The following is a 19,920-nucleotide window of genomic DNA, read 5'->3' as shown; positions in this document are numbered from 1 at the left end:
GCTTGCAAGCAGGAAGACCAGCTAGAATATAGTAGTCCAGAAGAGTTAAGATGGTAGAAACTACAGCAGCGTGGAGACAGAGAATGGTGCACAGACTTGGAATATATTTTGGAGCTAGAAATGGTAGAGGCTGCTAATAGACTGGATGCAGGGGTGTGTAAAAATCAGACCTAAGTCAAAGACAACTTCTTGTCTCTTTTCCCATCTCCTTTTCCTTCTGGACAACTCCTCCTGCCCAACACACACACACACTAACTGTATTATTAGGTGCTCTCATTCCATCTCCTATGATTTTTGCCTGATCTTCATATTGTCTGTCAGTTCATCTCTGTATCCCATCATAGGTGATTTTGTAAGATCAGTCTCCTAGTTCACATTCTCTCTTCACCTGTGTCTAATCTGCATTGATAACTATCAAGTTTTCAATTCCAGTAACAAATTTTTTTCACTTATGAGTCCTTTTCAAATTTGCCTAATTTTTAAATGCTTTCCTTATATCTAATTATCTTAATCATATTTTATGGTCTTTCAGATTATTCCATTTGCAGTTCTTAAAAAAAAAAAAATTCCTATTTGCATCTGCTAACTCTTCCTCCTAGTAGTTTGTTGCCTACTAAAGATTTTGAGTATGTAGAATCTTTCCCCCAATGGAAATGCTATGGGACGCGATCTGAAACTGTTCCTCTAGGGCAGTTTTGTATTTGCTTCTGCTAGGGTCCCAGAGTTGACTTGCTATTTTTCTTGATTTCTGGTTTCTATATCTATACACTCAGCCTAAACCCAGCCTTAAGCTTACCTGTGGCATAGGCCTGGGATTCTCATTTTTCATAGATGACTTTGTGATTCTGGGCTCGTGGATTGTTCTGCTAGTCTTGAAAACATGAATTCTTTGTGGCTTTATGGAGAGGATTACGTTACAGCTCTACTGTCTCCTGTAAGCCTGAAACCAAGGCTCTTGCCCCTACACAGGTGGATCTGAGCCCCTATATTCTTCAACATATAACTTCACTGGTCGGAGAGAATTTACCAGAAACTGGTGGGAACTCTTTCTTGAAGCAGAAGGCAGTTTTTGATGTCTGACAGACACTGAGTATTCACTCTGGCACTTGATAACAGATGGTCCTGCAAGCAATTTCACTTTAGATTCCACTGATGCCAGCATGTATTCTGGGAAATTGAGGAGGTCTGTCTTTAACCAGGAAGTGTTAAGATTATATTGTGATTAAGTATTTGGAACAGATGCGTGATGTGCTTGTTACTTTTCTCTGATTTCTATTATGCTATTTAAAAAATTTTTTAATTCCCCTACTTTTGCTTCTAACTGGTCACATTCCCAGCTTCCCGAGACTTCACTTAGCTACCCAATGCTCTATGTACAGTGGATGTTCTATATAAAGTCAAGAGTTTCCTTTTGGTCTTCTACCATTTGAATACCTAATTAGTAAGAAGAGAGATCTTGAGTTTTTTAAGACTTCATATCTAATAATTTTAATCTTTTGCTTTTCCTAGTGATCTCATACAAATAACACACAATTGTATATATTTTACAGTTTAAATCATTTTTTATTCTCTTGTGGAATGCTATGTTTAATGTTACAGTATGGTTGTCAAAGCTACTGAAATGTGACACATGTCCATGTCTAAATGCTGCAGAACAGTATAATTTTATTTAAACAAAAAAGGTTATTTTACAGCTGAGGTCTGATGGTTTTTAAACCAATGCCTATGTGTATGGCCAGCCACAAACCTGGGTGGTGTTTATTACCTGTACATATATATACAAATATATCCCATACATTTATATGCACACAGGCATGTATTAATTTATGTGTGAAATTTATAAAATTATATACATACACATACATGCATATCTATATACATATACCCACCCTGTTGAGCTCACTTTTCTAACACTAATCAGCTCCGTGCCCAGTTATTATTGCTGTCCAGTATAACTACATGATTTTAGTGCCAATACCAAGCACCCTTTTGGATGCAGGACAGGTACATCTGTGCATATAGATATGTGTGACTATGTATGTTTGTGTATATAAAGGAATCATTGTCTCCCTTTTATGCTTCAGTCATGCATTACTACAATAAACAGTCTTTTCACCATAGGTTTTGGAGTTCTAAACAGTGTAAAATCTACTTCTGGAAAACTGTATATGTTCATAGTTACGAAAAATATATATTATATATATGATTGAAACCTACTGAGTACATATGTTCTCTCAATCTGGCTATGTCCTAGCCCTTAGATAAATTAAAAAAACACCCTCTTAATAGGATGTTATGATAGCCTTAAATAGAACATTACCTGTATTTAGAATAGTTGATATATTTTAAAAGTTGACAAATGATGTTAAAGATTTGAAAAACACTATGCCTCTGCATAAATATATAAAGGTTTCCACCAAGGGCCTGGTTCAATTCATTGTCTAAGATTTTCATGTTCCAAGAGTGACCAATATTGTAGTCATTGTTCTTAAAATTATGGCTCATTAAGGCTTTTATACAAAAAAAGCCCTAGTTTTAATCATTAAAAAACAAGTTCTATTTAAAAGAAAAAATGTACATGAACACTAAAGTACTCATGGATATTATCCTGTACAAAGTGACTACGTAAGATAGGAGGCTCGTTCCCAGTAAGAACACCTCATGGTAGCACATGTAAACCTGGTTTGGTTCCTCTGCTCTGCAGCTATTCAGCATGTAAAATTTAAACCATTTCACATTAACATTTAAATTTAATACAGTGCAAATGTTTGAGAATAACTTGTTCCCCCCAGTGAAACAAGAACCAGCGTTATGCTGAAAATTCTTCAGATCTATTTACACATTGAGCTAAAAGTTCACCATAAACTTTGAAATTTGCTGAATATCAGCAGAAATGTTACTGAACTAGCAGCAATTGCATTTATAATATTTGATAGTTATTTGAGAGAATGCATAAAATTTTCCAGGCTATACTCTGAATCGTATTGCTCTTGATCCCAAAGATCACTCAGGTTTTCAAGAATTGATTTCATACTTGCTTTTCCAGAAGTAGAGGTGTCAGCTTTCTCTGCTTTGCCATCCTTAAGAAAAATTGGCAGAAAGATAAAAGATTAATTTCAGAAGTTATGTTTTCCTTTAAAATATCACTTATTTCTAACATTACACTTATTCAACAGAGTTAAACACTTCAGAGTGATGGGAAAGTTGATCTCACAGGATAAGACTGTTCTATTTTCCTATAGCCTTTAATAATTTGTCATTTTATGCTTTTTATTTCAGAATTTCAAGAACTCATTGTTAACTGGTTCACATTAGTTTTTTCATTCTCTCTTCTGTATGTATACATGTGTACATGTAATGTATATATTAGATATATAGTTAAATTATCTGCTTTTTCCCAAAACCATTTGAGAGTAAGTTATAGATACTGTGCCTCTTTATCCCCCAAACAAGGACATTTTCCTACATAACCAAAGTACAAAGATCAAATTAAGCAGATTTAATATTGAGATAATAAAATGCTCTACTATCTATTCCATATTCAAATTTTGCCAGTAAGTTCCTTTATGGCAATAACTCTTGGTTCCCTGGAGCACAGCTTTTCTTGCTCAGAGTCACCCATAAGAAGCAGCAGTCCGTGTTTCTTCTTAGCCTTTTTTCTAGATTTCACAAATCTTGTTCTTCAACTTTACATTACACAGTATGATTGAAGAACCCTTCTCCATTCTGGCCATCTTCTGAGGATTTACTAAATTGTTATGGTTTAAAATACAGCACCCAGAACCAGATATAATATTCTAAATGTGGCTTAACCACATGAAGAGGAGAGTGGAACTTTCTCTCAGGTTTGGACACTATAATTCTGTTATTACAACTAATTTAATTGCATTTCTCAGCATAATTTATACTGAGTGTGCAGTTGATTTTCTGAATTTTATACAGGACTTTAAATCCAGCCCTGTCAGTTTTACATTATTAGACTGACCAATATTTCCGGTTGGTGCATCCTTTGATTATGGATTGTTATCTGATGTATTAGTTCCATCATCCACAATAACAAAAATTACTACTATTTATTAAGAATCTATACTAGGTACCCTTTCTAAGTTCTACATTATTTCATTTTTATCTTGGCAACCATGTAGTAATAAAGGCATTTGTTGTTCTGCCAAGGCTGAAGATGCTCAGAGAAGTTAATTTGCCTAAGGTCACCAGTTAATAGGAGGCAGGGCAAGAAATGCAGACCCAGGTCTTACTCCTGAGATAGCTGTCCGTTAGCAGGTAGACTAAGGAAAGAAAACCTGGGGCAAGACAGTGGGGACTTCAATCAAAAAGTCAAAACTTCAGATATCCCCTATGTCCTGGAGAGTTTTATCTGGACATCAAAAATTCCCTCAAAGGGTTATCTAGCTGATACTAAAGTGATGGTTCTTGCTGCTCCTTTTAATACTTTCAGTATTAAGCAGTCCCATGAAGTCTCGGAACACATTTAAGATGTAACAAATTGTGTAAGTTCTTTACCTTATCAAGAGTAAACAGATCAAGGAGTTGATCTGTCCCCATGCTCTGTAAACTAGAATTCTCTTGGCTAATAACAGTATTTGCTATGTTCATCTTGAATTTCTGCAAACCCATTATCTTCTCTTCCAATGTTCCTCTGGTTATCAATCGGTAGACATTAACCACACGTTTCTGAATGAGAAAAAGACGTAAGCAACTGTAGCACAAATAAATGGATAAGCTTTGAGATTCACCAAGTCAGGGGGCTTGCATACCTGTACTAAGGACTTAACTACTAGTGACTTAGGATTGGGTTTTCTTTACCTGGGCCCATGAGCTTAAAATGTTTGCAGACGACCACAGAATATTAAGAATGGACAGTGTCCCAGGTTTTCTTAGTCCAAGCACCTAATTTAATTGCATCAGGAAGTGGTGCCACAGAATTTAGTGATGTGCCTAAGGTCATAACACTTATTAACATCACAGTAGGAACTTGAACCAACACTCCTTGTCTTTGGGGGATTATTCTTCCCAGTGCACAAGTTAACACCTGTGAGTGGTGACTTTACCTGCCCAATGCGATGGGCCCGGTCCATGGCTTGTAGATCACGCATAGGATTCCAGTCGTGCTCAACAAATACGACCGTGTCAGCACCTGTTAGGTTAAGCCCCAGGCCACCAACGTGAGTTGTAAGTAAGAGAACATCTATGGATGGATCATTGTTAAACCTAAAAACACAGATGTTAAAAAATAAAATTAGTACATTTCTCTAAGGTTCCAATACCAGAAACTGAATTGTTTAATAAAAATCAAAAAGCACAAATGAGAAACAAATGAGAACACTGCTTTATAAACCCATGATATGGACATTTCAGTGGCCACTAGAGTCAGGAGTCAAACCGGGGTCCAAAGCCCCTTCATGGGTCTCTAACTGTATTGTGTCTAACAATCTTTTAGGGTTGCTTGTTAAAAATGTTCACTCTTAAAAAGTCAGCAGGTCTGGGACAGAACCTAGGAATCTGCATTAAAAAAATCAACCCCTAAGATTTCTAAAGCAGAGGGGGGCAAATCACATCTAAGAAACACTGAACTCAGCAATTCCACTTCCTGGCTAGGCCAGCTTCCAACAGAGATATAGGGATCAGGCTTAAAGATTTTAGCTAAACCATTTATTTGCTTCCTCCCACCCCAACCACCCAAAATAGGCGAGGGGTAAGTGGTTATCTCTATTTTTTGTTAATACCTTACATTTCTTTCATGCCCTTCAGAGTGCTTTCCTAATACACTCACTTTTTTCCCCTAATGATTCAATTATATTTCTGCAGCTCTGTATTTTAAAAATGTAATAATAATAAAACACACTTGCAGATACATAGGCAAAGAAAATATTTCATGAGGCAAACTTCTGTGTATGTAATAATAATATACATTGATGTAGCTTGATTTATAGGAGTTTTTGGATCCACTTACCGTGAAACAATGGAATGCCTCTGACCAGGAGGTATGCTGCCATCTAATCTCAAGTAAGTGACCGAGGGTAAGTGAGGCTTGAGGAGATCATGCTCTACTATATCAAGCATGCTTTTAAGCTGACAGAAGATCAGTACCCTGTGCTGGGCTACGACAGACTCTGTGCCACTCTCAGAAGTGCTGCCACTTCCCAAACCACAGTCCAACAGCAACTTGAAAAAAAGAACCAATTGTTATACAAGTGTTCAATAAAAGTAAGCAACCAATCTCACCAAAACAAATTATTTCTTCTTGTGGTGAGAATAGGTTAACTTACCACCTAGAAAGCAGATTAGCACTTTGGGCTGCAACCTGTCACCCTGCAGCACCTGGAACTAGTTTTGAGGTGCTCAGGCTTAGCATTTCCTGGTCACCTCTTCAGGAGATTCTGCAACAGGCATTTCTCCCCTTTCCTTGGTTTCCTTGAGGCTCCTTAGATCCTCAATGAATGTTACTGAAAATGATGACAGTTCTGAAGACACCCAAGCAAAATGGTCCATGAAGGGTTATGAAAGATTAGAATGTGAAGAAACACAAAGGAGCAGCTTAATTTGGCAGCAATCAAAATCACAGAAGAGAACCAAAAGCACCTAACTAGATCTCCTGGGTTCCTGAGCTTACTACTGGATCTGCAGGCCAAAATCTTTAATAGCAAAAAACACACTGCTGTAGGTCTTTTCTATTTCCTGCCACTTCAGTGGTTCAGTGCAGATTCAATAAATAAATGAGTGAACAAAATCCAAGAGAATCAGATTTAGATCAGTTTGGGAAACCAATTTACCCAGTAGTCATCTCTATCCGTAAGATCTCCAATCTTAGATACTGAACTCTGCTCAAAATTTAAGACCTTAATGCGTGCAGGATGCTTTCTCCTTTCTCTGATGAAACTTACTTTGAAAACTAAAAGCTCAGATGGGAAAGATAATCAAAAGCCCATCCAGGCAAACTCCAAAATCAGTGTAAAACTCTCAAAGTATTGTGCAGGAAAAAATTAATATAGCAGGCCTGGCTTGCTTTTCTTAGAAAGTCCTGCTTGCAAGGTTGGCCATTAGCTGAAAGAAGTCTGGAAATTACATTTCGGGAGTTTTCTCATCATTCCCTAACTGTGCTTAAACTGTTGTGCAAAAAAATATGATTTATGCTGTGACCTGCTTTCTTTCTGGGAGCCTAGAATTTTGGTATGAACTAGGCAGAGGGAATCTACGTCATCAGACCCAATAAAAATTTTAGGCACTGAGTCTCTAATGAGCTCCCTGGTAGACACCACCAGTTATTCTCAAAATTTAAGCCAGAGTAACTACTCTTGGCTTATTATATTATATATATTACACCACAGTTTCTAAAAAAGCTTAGAGAAAGCTAAATCAGTAACTAAAGTTCAGATTTTACAATAAGATCTTAATTTTTAAGGCTAGTTAGAACTAAAAGGTATTAACATTGACATTAACTTGAAATTAGTTCTTTCAATTTAATCTTTTACAATTTTAGAATTTTTTAAAATCCCATTTTTAAGTTATACCAAGAGTGACAAGGGCAAAATGGTAGAGTAGGCAGTTCTCAGAAAAATAAACTCAAATAGATCTACACTGACACACACTATAATCAAACCACTGAAAAACAAAGACAAAAAGAGAATCTTGAAAGCAGTAAGAGAAAGGTGACCCGTCATGTAAAAGGGATCCTCGATGAAATTAACACCTATCTTCTGATCAGAAACTACGGAGGACATCACTGAGGAAGTGAAAAGACAATATGGAGAATGGGGGAGGTATTTGCAAATCATATAACTGATAAAAGCTTAACATCTAGAATATAAAGTCCTAAAACTCAACTAAAAGATAAATAATCCAATGAAACAATGGTCAAAGGATTAAACAGGCATTTCTCTAAAGAAGATACACAAATGTCCCAATAAGTACATGAAAAAACGTCATTAGTCATTAGGGACAGCAAACCAAATCAATGAGATACCACTTCACACCTACTAGGATGCCTATAATTAAAAAAAGGAGAGTGAGTGTTGGTGAGGATGTAGAGAAATCGGAACCCTGGCACCTAGCTGGTAAGACTGTAAACCGTGCAGCCTCTGTGGAAACAGTTTGGCAGTTCCTGAAAAAGTGAAACCATAGAATTGCTATATGATCCAGCAATTCTACTCCTAGGTCTGTATCTAAAAGAACTGGTAAGAGGGACTCAAACAGATACTTAGAAGCCAATGTTCACTGCAGCATTGTTCACAATAGCCAAAAGGTGGAAACAACTCAATTGTCCATCAACACATGACCAGATAAACAAAATGTAATGGTGGTAATAATAATAATAATAATAATACTAATAATAGTAGTAGTAGTAATGGAGAAATATTATTCAGCCATAAAAATGAATAAAATACTGATACATGCCACAACATGAATGAACCTTGAAAATAAATGAAACAAGCCAGTCATAAAAGACAAATGATTCCATTTGCATGAAATATTTAGAACAGGCAAATTCATACAAAGTAGATTAGAGGTTACCAGGGGTTGTGGAAAGGAGAATGGCAAGTTACTGCTTAAAAGGTACAGAGTTTCTAGTTGGGTGACAGAAAAATTTTGGAAATAAATAGTGGCGATGATTACATTACACTGTGAATGTAATTAATGCCACAGAATTGTACACTTAAAAATGGTTAAAATGGCATATTATATATATTTTACCACAATTTCTAAAAAAAAGCTGTATAAAAAATTTAACAAAGCAAACTTTAAAATAAATGATAAACACATCGGTAATCTCTTAGAGAAGCAAATTTACTAGTGTTACAGATCAGGAATGTGCAACACACATCTAACACTTAAAAGACTTACTTGTTTCAAAGCTGAGAGTTTAGGGGCATGTTGAATATCATGAAGAGAAGAATTCTGAACTGCCAGTTTTTCAGTAGTACTCTTGAACTCTGGATGCTGAGGTGTTAAGACTAATGCTGGATGGTTGCACAGTTTACGTAAGTACTGTAATGCCTTTAAGAGGGAAAAGAGTATATACAAGTCTCCACATGCCAAGAACATTTATGTTTCAGTATCGTTTTCTGTACTGCTCCGTCCATCTAGAATGCCTTTCTTCCTCTCCTCACTACTCCCACTCATTCTTCAAGAACCAGTTCAACTATCTCATCTGTGTTGTCCTTATCTGTGCTTCTTATGCAGTTTGTATTTATTTTTATGAGAGCATTTATAACATGTAAGTTATACTGCTTATGTCTGTCACCCCACTAGACAATGGGCTTCTCATGACAGGAAAACTCTTATTTATTAGCTCCTATAGCTAACCCTATCCCACCCAAAGTGCCTGATAATGCTTATAGATGCTTCTGGAACTAGATATTATTTCCTGAAGAAGGGTTTCTCAAACTTCAGTAGGTATAAAAACTTCTTGAGGACCTTACAAATCTGTAAATCTCACCCCTCTACACAGTATTTTGATTCAGCAGGTCTGGAGGTGGGAAGGGAAAGGTGGAACTAAGGTGGTTTTAAGTGGTTGTGTTTGGGAATCATAACCCTAAAGGGTCTCTTTTTCCTCTTCTGTGATTCAGCCATACCTTTTCTCTTTTGTCATTTACTTGGCTTATATTTGGGTCTCACCCTTGGCACAGATTTGTATTAGTAAGCTCCACTGGCAAGATTCAAGAGACTGCTGGGAACTACGATAGAAACTGTGGACCCAGGTATACGCCTTCAAACACCACCTTTTCCTTGTTCTAGCTTTTAAAATGCTACAGTATTTAATTTATTGGTGACAAGCGGTTTTGGAGGTTTTCTATGATGGGATATTTCGAAAGGGAAAGAAAAAGTGAGTCGATACTTTCCATCTCTTTTTTTTCTAGAGCACATTTATCATGTGTCTCAGGACTTCTGTACTTTTTTATATCCTCTGCCTGGAATCACTTCCTCCCACATATCTACGTGCCTCAGCCCTCCTTCAGATCTTTGCTCACGTCTCCTTCTCACAACCTACCCTGACTCCTATACTATATAATTCCATACTTGCCTTTATTTTCTTCTACATGATATATGTCTTACTTACTCATTTTTCACCTCTACAAGGGAAGGGGTCTCTTTTGTCTGCTGCTTTAATTAGATGTTCAAATATTCTTTGAACAAAAATATCTCTTTTAAAACGCTCCTTTTTGTGTAATATACAAACATATTGCATTCTGTACCTTTAATTTTAATATTAGTTATGAATATGAAAAAATGGTACTTTCACCTATTCAAGAATATATACACAATATTGAAAAAATTAAATAAACCCATATTTCAGTGTTCCATGTAAAAATTGCTACACTGAAAAACATTCTTCAGCAACATTTAAAAAGTAGATTGTAGTCTATACCTGGAATACATGGCCTGTAGCTTTAAGCTTTGGTTTTTCAGTTTCTTCAGAAAGTGCAGCTGAAGAAACTGTTTCATCAACATCACACTTGGCACGAGACTTAGCAAAATCCTCATAGAGCTGAACCTGTAAAATTGCCCCCACGAAAGCAGTAAGTATATTTATTTTCAATTGTTCAAAACAACTAGCAAAGGACAATAAAATCAGTAATTTATATCAGCTCTCATCAAGAAAATAAACTATGATACCTGTATTTCACTACTGATTACAAATCACTCACTGTATCCTGGTAAATTCTTTTTAAATTACATTTAGAAAGCAAGTGTTAACACATTAAGTTTGGCTGCTAAAATATTAAAAAAAACTAGTCAAATAGTTCTAGACACCATTTTTCTACTCTGTTCAAGAAGATAAATATATTACCAATAAAAGAAAGCCTGAACCTTTACAAGTAAATGAGGAAGTCCTCCTTAAATGAAGTTATATGGTCAAGACCCTAGAGGTATGTTTCAAAAGACCAAGTTTTTAAAAGGATGCCACTGCTACCAAAAAGGGGAACTCACACCGAGTTTAAAGGATTACCTTGGGTTCTGGGCCCCTGCCTTGTATATACTAAAACAACGTAAAAGGGAAGAAAATCTAGAGTGCTTTCTAGAAGAGAAGTCACAGAATAAAAACCTGTGGATGCTAAACAAAACCAAATGTCACTTCCCTCCCCAGCGCCTTTACTCCAGACTACTTCAGTGTGTTTTATGCCACTGTCATAATACCACCACAGGCTTTTTAAAAAAAAAAATCATCATCACAGGTTTTTTTTCTTTAAAAATTCTTCATCTCATTACCTTTAAAATTTTCCTTTCAAGAAATATTAATCCAATTTTTGCAAATGAGGACTGGAGGCTCAAAAAGATGAGGCAGATAATATAAATGATCAGAGCTTTTAGCATCTAGATTAGTGTCCTGTCCACTAAACTCAAGTTGTACAGATAAATACTAACTCTATAAATATAACTGTCTATACACTGCAGGGGAAAGAAGCTAAGTATTCAGGTATGTCTGTAAGTCTTTTATTCATTTGAAATCATAGTAAACCAATTCTAATACTGAAACAGACTGATGTATACTAACCCAGAACACAAAGTAAACATTCAAACAGAAAATTCTGATCATAGGTCACATCTTAAGATCTAAGAGACAGTTTCTCCTTACAGAAAAAACTACACAAGGAAAGGCATACAATAAATTCATTTGATAATGATCTCTCTATACAAAAACTTACTTTGAAAATTTACTGGCAATATAATACTTCAAAAGGGATGAGGTCCCACTTCCCAAGGTTTGAAACACAGCCCTGACATATGTTAGCTATACAACCTTGAGCAAGTTACTTTCCTGATCTTCACTTTCCCTATTTGCAAAAATGGGGATTGACAATACCTATGATGCTGCTGTGAGGATATGACATAGGCAGATTTCTGGCCCTTATAAACAATGACTTACTTCTTTATCATTTTAACCTTGCAATTTTTAAAGTTAACTAGACATATAAGAAAGCAACTATAATACTGGATCTTGTCTTAATGCTGTATTCAAAATGCACATACCCAAATGTCTGTGTAAACATATCCAAACAGATGCATTTTGTTTTTTATCTACACCTGTTTGAAGAAAAATATTCCTAAAGTCTAGGGAAGTAGAAGGTAGATTATAGTGATAAAACCAAAGGTTAATGCCCTTTATTCAATACATTTCTGACTTATTCAAAGCACTCTACTAATAAACATATACCACCAACAACCATAATCACCATCACCAGATTCCTAACCTGGAGAGGACTAAGAGTACAGTAATAGTCTTGAATAATTTTGGGTGGTAGATCCTGCAAAACATCTTCTTTCATTCTTCTCAAAAGAAATGGCAGGACTTGGCGGTGCAGTGCATCCATCGCGAGAACACCTGTTATTATTAACAGAATTTTATTCCATTTTATTGTGATTATGCTTATTAATTTCTTGATTAAAGGGCTTCAAAAAATTAGAAATAAACTACAATCACTTGCACAGAGTATATAATTCTATCGTTTTTTTCATACCTGCTTCTTGCTCTCGACTGGAGCTTCGAGCATCCCTACTTGCTAATATAGGTTTACCATATCGAGCAGCAAACTGGCGTTCAGTCCCCAAAAATCCTGGCATGAGGAAATCAAATAATGACCACAGTTCCAAAACGTTGTTCTGAATATAAGAAAGGAATATCAGTTATCTTGTGTACTAGGATTATTTCCTTACACTTAAAAATGGAACATTAATGGAAAGCCCATTGTGATAACACAGATGAGACATATTACCGAAGTATGAGCCTATATTTTAATGTGTAAAAAACAGAGAAAATACTCTGGTGGAGGAAATTTTCAAGTCTCCTCTACCAGAATAAGCCTTATCAGGAAAGTAAGAGAGCCTTTAAGCAAACAAAAAGAACCCCAAAAAACCTTTTGTTGTGAAAGCTATAATCTGTTTAAAAATACTGTGATGTTTCCATATAAAGAAAAACAAATTTTGATAAATCAAACCTAAAAAGTGATTTTTTCCCTTTTAAATCTACTTTTTCTTACTTCCATTACATTTTCAAATGTTTGTAATTACGTTATATCTTGTGGTTAAAATCCTACGTGTTCTCTTAACAGACAAAACCCTACTACTTGAGCAATCCATCCATCACCAAAAATTTAAAAGAAAAGTAACAAATACATTAAGAACCATTATCTTTTTTAAGAGTCAGAAGGAATCTCAGAGGTCACTTGGTGTTTACCCTCCCACTAACGGGAGGATAATGGAGGGTATCTTCCCATCCAAGTAGTATGATGGGAAGCTAGGTGTAAACATTTGCAACCTATTTCTTTGGAAGATAAGAGAATCTCTCAAAAGTATCTAAAGACATCTACATACTCAGCCATCTCTCCCTTCCTTTTCTAAGATAAACTTCTATACTCTCTTCCCTTCAACTGCTTCCTAACCTCAGGTATTCACACCTCTACTATATGATGATTCACTTGTGAATCATCTCTAGCTTTTCAATGTTAAATCAGTGTGGAAGAGAGCCTGACTCATGTCTCCCATACTTTGGATGCAAGACTTCTATTTACATAGCCTAAAATTACATTTTAAATATGAGTTTTAAAACCTGGTTTGCTCCAGTACTGCTACATACCAAATGAAACATTATAAAAGCAAGATAATTACTGGAAATTATCATTCCCATAGACTAAAAAACCTCTTCTTCAACTCACTGTCAAATGTCAAATCTTCTCTCCACATGGCAAATACTAAAAAAAATAAAAATAAAAAAATAATTACCTGGATTGGTGTTCCAGAAAGAATAATCCTATAATTAGCAGTCAGTTGTTTTACTGCTTTTGACAATTTTGTTTTTCCATTTTTGATGACATGGCCTTCATCAAGAATACAGTAGTTAAATTTAATATTTCTAAGGAAGAATAAACAGAAAGTGTTACCATTTTTTACTATATGTCAGGAACACTATGAAGAGTGTTTGAGGCAGGAAAATATTAAGTCTCTTTGAAGCTGGTACTGTTTTTCTAAAAAATTTTTTAGATTCTTACCTGAAGAAATCTATGTCATTCCTCACAACATCATATGAAGCCACTATCAGATTATGCCTTTTCACTTGATGTTGTAACCTGTATTTAATAATAAGATTAGAAAATGGGGAATCTGCAAAGTTTATAATACACTTTCAAAGGGGAAACCACAGCTACCATTGTATGAAGTGCTTTTAACCTGCCTACTAAGCCCAACGTTCCCTCCTGCTCACTCTACATCCTCGACCCTGCTATCTGAAGGCCATTCTTCTTAAGACTTGGCCTTCTTGTCCTCAGTCTGATTAGAAAAGAGATGGGTACCTCTCACTCAGAATGTGGAGGACATTTTTAACTTTATTTGCCAACACCTCTTCCTTGGAGGCACTATTCCTTAGCCATAGCGTGTTGTGCTGGGGGGGAGTGCAGGAGTTATCAGTCACATGCCCCCATAATCACCAAAGAGATGAAGCATTCGAATCAGGTTAAGCCACTTACAATATTTCATCCCCGACCATAAAGGCTGGTTTAGGGGCATGACCCAATCAAGACCAGTCATCTCCAGTACTGACAGTCATGATGGGAGAGAGATCTGTTTACTGTAGTTGCCAAGCTAGGAGAATATATGCCTAGGACTGCCCATGGTCATCTTATCCACCAACATTAGACTAAAATCCAATAGAGACCAACAGAACAAGTCGTACATGGGGAGGAGGAGCAAATTAGATGTACCTGAAGCAAGAATTCACCCCATGAGATGTTCAGTTTAATCAGTGAATTTCCTGTTGGCTTAAGCTAGTCTGAGCTGAGTTTCCATCGTTTGCAAATGGATGAATTCTTCTCCAGTAAATTCTCTAAGAGTGCAAGCTATTGAGCTGCCTGTGTTCAAATCCTCATTCTGCCCTGTTAGTTAGCTAAGTGACCTTGAAAACAGGCTCCATGTCTTAGACACCTCACCTGCATATTGGGAACAATACTAGTGCCCATACATCATAAGATAATGATGAGAATAATTTACATTTATGTAAAACTACTAAGAATAATGCCTGACCAGTAAGTGCTCAATGTATGCTAGCTATTGTTAACACAAGGGAAGTAAGTCTATGGACTAATCAGCAATCTATGACTATCCAAGCGTTAAAAGATGAAATGGAATCAATGAGATTCCACTCTTCAACATTTGTATTTAGGAACGTAAGAGACATACTAGTTAACAGAAAAAGGGTAAAGCTAGTAGAAGTCTAGTGCTTCTATACTATCAGGGTAGCTAGAGCAGCCATTATGGACCAAAAGCCCTTCTGGGGACACGGAAGGACGAGGGAGCTCTTAGGGAAAGAGATACAACAGAAGCAGCGAGGAGATGCTATGATCACAAGACTCCATAGAAGGCCACAGACAATGACTTTGATTCCTGATAGTTTCCTAGCTCCAAAACATAGAAAGCCCAACTGATTTTTAACAATGGCTAAAGTCCTTGAATCTGATGGGTCTCACTGATTATGTCTTTATTATATTCACTCACCTTTCTTAAATAAGTTTCTATGTCTGACAATGAAAAAAGCTAACTAAAATTCATTTTTAATAAATTTTATCCTACCAACTACTTAAAGCAAAAGATTAAACATTTTTCGGTTGTACAGTTCTTACCTTATTCTTTCAGTGGGAGGCCCAGTATAATGCAACGGATTGAGATATTCTCTGGAGCAAAATTTACCTACTTCATCCACCCAATGACCTGTTAATGTTGGCGGACAAACCACCAAGGAAGGAAGTGGCATACATTCTGCCAGTTTTGATCTTGCATATTCCTGGGCCCTTTACAACAGCAAAGTACAATAAATTAACCAGCTTGTTTACATTTCTCAGCATCTTAAAGCCTTCTTTTAAAACAGCTTTTAAAATTACCTGTGACAATGATCTCCTGCTAGAATGCAGATGGACTGTAAAGTTTTTCCTAAACCCATGTCATCACATAGAATTCCATGAAGCTTATACTTATTAAGAAATGCTAACCAGTTCACACCATCCTGAAAGGTTGGAAGAAAGAAAAATGATATGTGTGAACAGATCATAAATTTTTTCTTGTAAAGAACATGTTTGCACAGACCAAAAATCCGTATTTTTACAGGCAAAGAGACACTAAATGGGTGTAAGACACTAAGCACAAGAATTTACTAAATAAATTTTTTAAACTCTTCAAGGCACATTTGAAGAGAATAGTCACTATTAATATTTAAAAGATAAGTATGAAACTTTACCTGCTGATACTTTCTGAGTTCAGCATTGATTGGCACTGGAATTTTGTAGTTTTCTAATTTTTTCCCATCTAGCAATTGTTCCAAAAAGTGTCGCTCCTTGGCTTTCAATTGGATTAATTCTTCTGACATATTTGGAGGGTCTGGAATGCCTGCCTAAAATTATTGTTTAAAGTGTATGAAAACTATTTGCTACGATTTATTAATTTTCCCATCCTCAGGTAATGAAATCATTTCAAGTCTTACCAAATATAAACACAGAGATAATACAATATTGTATATCAACTATACCTCAATTAAAAAAATACTTGATAAAAATACATACATATAAATGCAAAAAAGCAATTCAAAAAATATGATTTTAAAGACTCATATTTTGAAGATTTTAAAGAGAAATAATTAAGAATTTGACAGGTATTAAAAGTGCTATAATGAGACTAATAAATGAACACATATAAGGTAATTTAAAGAACACAGCAACAACTTAATTTTTCCCACACCATGCATTACTTGACAAACAGGCAAATAACGTTGTATAGCTTATTTTAAGTGAAATGCTGTTATTGGAGCTTCTTAACTTTAGTGTTATGATACCCCATAATTTGGTTCTCAAAACGTGATTTGCAGACCCCTTGGGATCCCTATCTTTTCAAATGGGTCACTGACATCAAAACTATTTCATAATAAAAGAAAAATATTGTTTGCTTTTTTCACCATGATAATGTGTTGACACGTGCTCTGATGTGCAACAGTAATGGTGGGTAAAACTGCTTGTGCCAAAGAAGGAAGGCAATGGCCTCAATGGCCTCAACTGTACGAGTAATCACTGTACTCATAGCCATGCATCAGCATTTTTTTTAAAGCTAGTTTCACTTAAGAGTATCCTTGAATCAGTAAAAATAATTTGATTAAACCTCAACCTTTGAACAGCACATCTTTTTAACATTCTCTGCAACAAAATATAAAGTACACATAAAGCATTTTTGTTGCATATCACAAATGTGAAAGTATAATACGCTGAGGAAAAAGCACTTTGCAAGGCTGTTTATAATTGTGAGCTGACCTAGCCATTTTTTATAGAAAAACATTATACCTGAATGGACTGACAAACTATGGTTATTATGACTTGGGTTATTTGGCTGACATTTTCTCAGAAATAAATTTGTCACTTCAAGGAAAATAACTGACATAACCCATTGCCGATGATGATCAAGCTTTCAAGGGAAACTTATTAGTACTGCAAGTGCTTCCCAATATTAAATAATTTTCTGTTGGTGATATTAATGAGTCTGATTTTTTGCTATTGTATGATGAAATGTTTCAACCCTTAAAAGACTTGTATAACTTAGTGAACAAATATTTTCAAATGACCAATGCATGTTACAAAACATGAACCAGTAAAAGACCTATTCAAAAGTATAAGATAAACCACTTTAATGTAAGAGATTTATACATATATTGATAGGACTTCAGATTCTACACTACATAGAAATTAAACAAGCTTTCTCTTGAGTTTTGACATGTTATCAGACAAAAGAATATCCACAATTATTTGAAAAGGTTGTCAATATACTGTTTGCTTTTCCAACTACCTACATTTATGAGGCTGGACTTCCTTCCTGTACCTCAACCGAAGGAACATGTTGCAAGAGACTAAATGCCCAAGCAAACAAAGAAACCAGCTATTTTTACTGTTAGGCCAGGCATAAAAGAGCTTAAAAAATAGTTTTCATTAAAAAAATGTTACCTGTGGTAACATCTATGGGTTTATTATTTAAATGAATTAATAAATCTTTTTACATTTCTCAGTTTTAATTTCTATTATAGAAAATATGATAAACAAAAGCACAATGGGGTCCTCAATTCTTAGGAGTGCGAAGAGGTCCAGAGGCCAAAAAGTTTGAGAACTATTGCCCTATAATTAAGAAATGTAAAGTTAAAGTTAAAAAATGTAAAATCCTGAGAATTTCAATTAAATTCTACTAAAATATATGTTTCTTATAATACCAGAAAAGAGTATCAGGAGTGAAGTGTGTAAACTGAGTCTTAAAAATGACTGCATGTTATACCTTCAGAAGTTCTTGTAATTAATGACATTACCTAGTAAGATAGAAACCAGCATTTTAACACATCTAATATTGTAATGATAATCATCAAAATGAGGCCTTTCTGCACAGTGCTTTACAAGGAAGTAACAAATCTTCTAACGCTTATCCTCATGGACTTTTTAATAAATGACAACCAGATATAAGGCAATACAATAAGGTACATTTCTGAACAATGATTAGGACTCATAAATATTATTCAGGGCCCTTCCTGTGAGAATCTTCCTCAGTCCAATTCCTATGAAATCAGCAAGAGTTACTAATAGGGCATGGAATTAAAACTTCTGTCAAAATCACTGGTTGATATTCCCTGAATCCTTAACAATAATTATTTCAGAAAAGTACATGATTCTTCCTGTGTAGATATAACAGAGCAAATCAAGATAAAGTAGAACAGGAATGAACTTGCACGACATTCTTGCTTCTACTGTTATGTCTTCAGACTCACAGCATCTGATCTGCTATTAATCCAATCCAGCATGTGTGGTTTTTTTTAGATATCTATTTACTCTATTTACAGCTTTTTTTTTTTTTGAGGGGAGTGGTTATTAGGTTTTTATTTATTTTTAGAGGAGGTTCTGGGGATTGAACCCAGGACCTCATGCATGCTAAGCGTGTGCGCTACCACTTGAGCTATATATACCCTCCCCTTTGATACATTGTGTTTTTAATTGTAATGACATATTCCATTTCAAGAAGTTCAATTTGGGATGTTCTCATAGCTTCCATTTTGCTCATTATACTCATGCTTTCCTCTGCCTTCCTGAACGTGTATTTTACCGTCCTTGTGTACTAATTCTATTTTCTGGGTCATTTCAGGGTCTGTTTCTATTGGCTGAACTTTCTTCTGGTTACTGGACATATTTTCATACCTGTTAATTTTTTGATGGATGTTAAACGTCCTAAGTTTTATGTTGTATGATGTTGGACTATTAGGGGCTAAATATTTTATGGGTTTTTTCTGGGGTGTAGTTAAGTTACCTGAAACCAATTTGATCCTTTTAGGGCTTGCTTCTAAGCTTTAAGTGGGTTCATATCAGCCTTTTGTCAAGGGCTAATTTGGCCGCACTATTCAGACAGTGTACTTCTAAGGACTGTATGGTAGGTCTACATGCCCTGTATGGTAAGTCCTTTGACTCAGCTTGGTGGCAATACAGATTATTCTTAATCCTGTGTGAGCTCTGGGAATTGTTCTGCCTACTCCTTTCTATGACTTTCTCCCCAGGCTCAAACATAAATTCTCATACATATGCCCAGATGAACACTCAGCCTTTGTGTGCACCTCTGAAGCTTCCTCTCAGGCACTCTACCTTGCACTCTACCCATCTTGTCACCGCAGTCTCGCTCTCCTAACCTCTGTTTAGGTTTTGCTTCCCTGTCCTATGGTCTGGAAACTCACTCCAGGAAGTAACCTAGGGTGCTTCATTTGTTTCCCTTCTCTCATGAATCATTATCCTGTGCTACCTGTTGTTCAGTGTCTGAAAACCACTGTTTGATCCATCTTTTCTGGTTTTCTAGTTAAGGTGGGAGGATAAATCTGTTTTTCTATCATGGCTGGAAGCAAAACATGCATCATATCCT

The 19,920-nt window shown here is 35.7% G+C and overlaps 2 protein-coding genes across 3 annotated transcripts in view; one reads left to right on the top strand and one right to left on the bottom strand.

Moving 5' to 3' along the window:
- Nucleotides 1-19,920, top strand: part of FGFBP3 (fibroblast growth factor binding protein 3) — a 109,610-nt gene that overhangs the window by 22,025 nt on the left and 67,665 nt on the right. The gene's annotated exons all lie outside the window — the stretch shown is intronic.
- BTAF1 (B-TFIID TATA-box binding protein associated factor 1) overlaps nt 1,539-19,920 on the bottom strand; it is a 73,716-nt gene continuing 55,334 nt past the window's right edge. For both annotated transcript variants that reach the window (XM_006211040.3, XM_072971600.1), the window contains exons 26-38: nt 16,238-16,390; nt 15,885-16,006; nt 15,627-15,794; nt 14,004-14,081; nt 13,738-13,867; nt 12,477-12,618; nt 12,210-12,340; nt 10,385-10,510; nt 8,860-9,012; nt 5,972-6,183; nt 5,070-5,229; nt 4,522-4,692; nt 1,539-3,080 (exon numbers count right to left, since the gene is read on the bottom strand). In XM_006211040.3, coding sequence (XP_006211102.2) covers nt 2,937-3,080; nt 4,522-4,692; nt 5,070-5,229; nt 5,972-6,183; nt 8,860-9,012; nt 10,385-10,510; nt 12,210-12,340; nt 12,477-12,618; nt 13,738-13,867; nt 14,004-14,081; nt 15,627-15,794; nt 15,885-16,006; nt 16,238-16,390 — 1,890 coding nt within the window. In that variant the 3' untranslated portion in view covers nt 1,539-2,936. The remainder of the gene's footprint in view (nt 3,081-4,521; nt 4,693-5,069; nt 5,230-5,971; nt 6,184-8,859; nt 9,013-10,384; nt 10,511-12,209; nt 12,341-12,476; nt 12,619-13,737; nt 13,868-14,003; nt 14,082-15,626; nt 15,795-15,884; nt 16,007-16,237; nt 16,391-19,920) is intronic.

Source organism: Vicugna pacos, chromosome 11 (genome assembly GCF_048564905.1).
Source record: "Vicugna pacos chromosome 11, VicPac4, whole genome shotgun sequence".
NCBI lineage: Eukaryota > Metazoa > Chordata > Mammalia > Artiodactyla > Camelidae > Vicugna > Vicugna pacos.
Note: the sequence above shows the minus strand (reverse complement) of the source record. Positions and strands in the feature narration are given on the sequence as shown.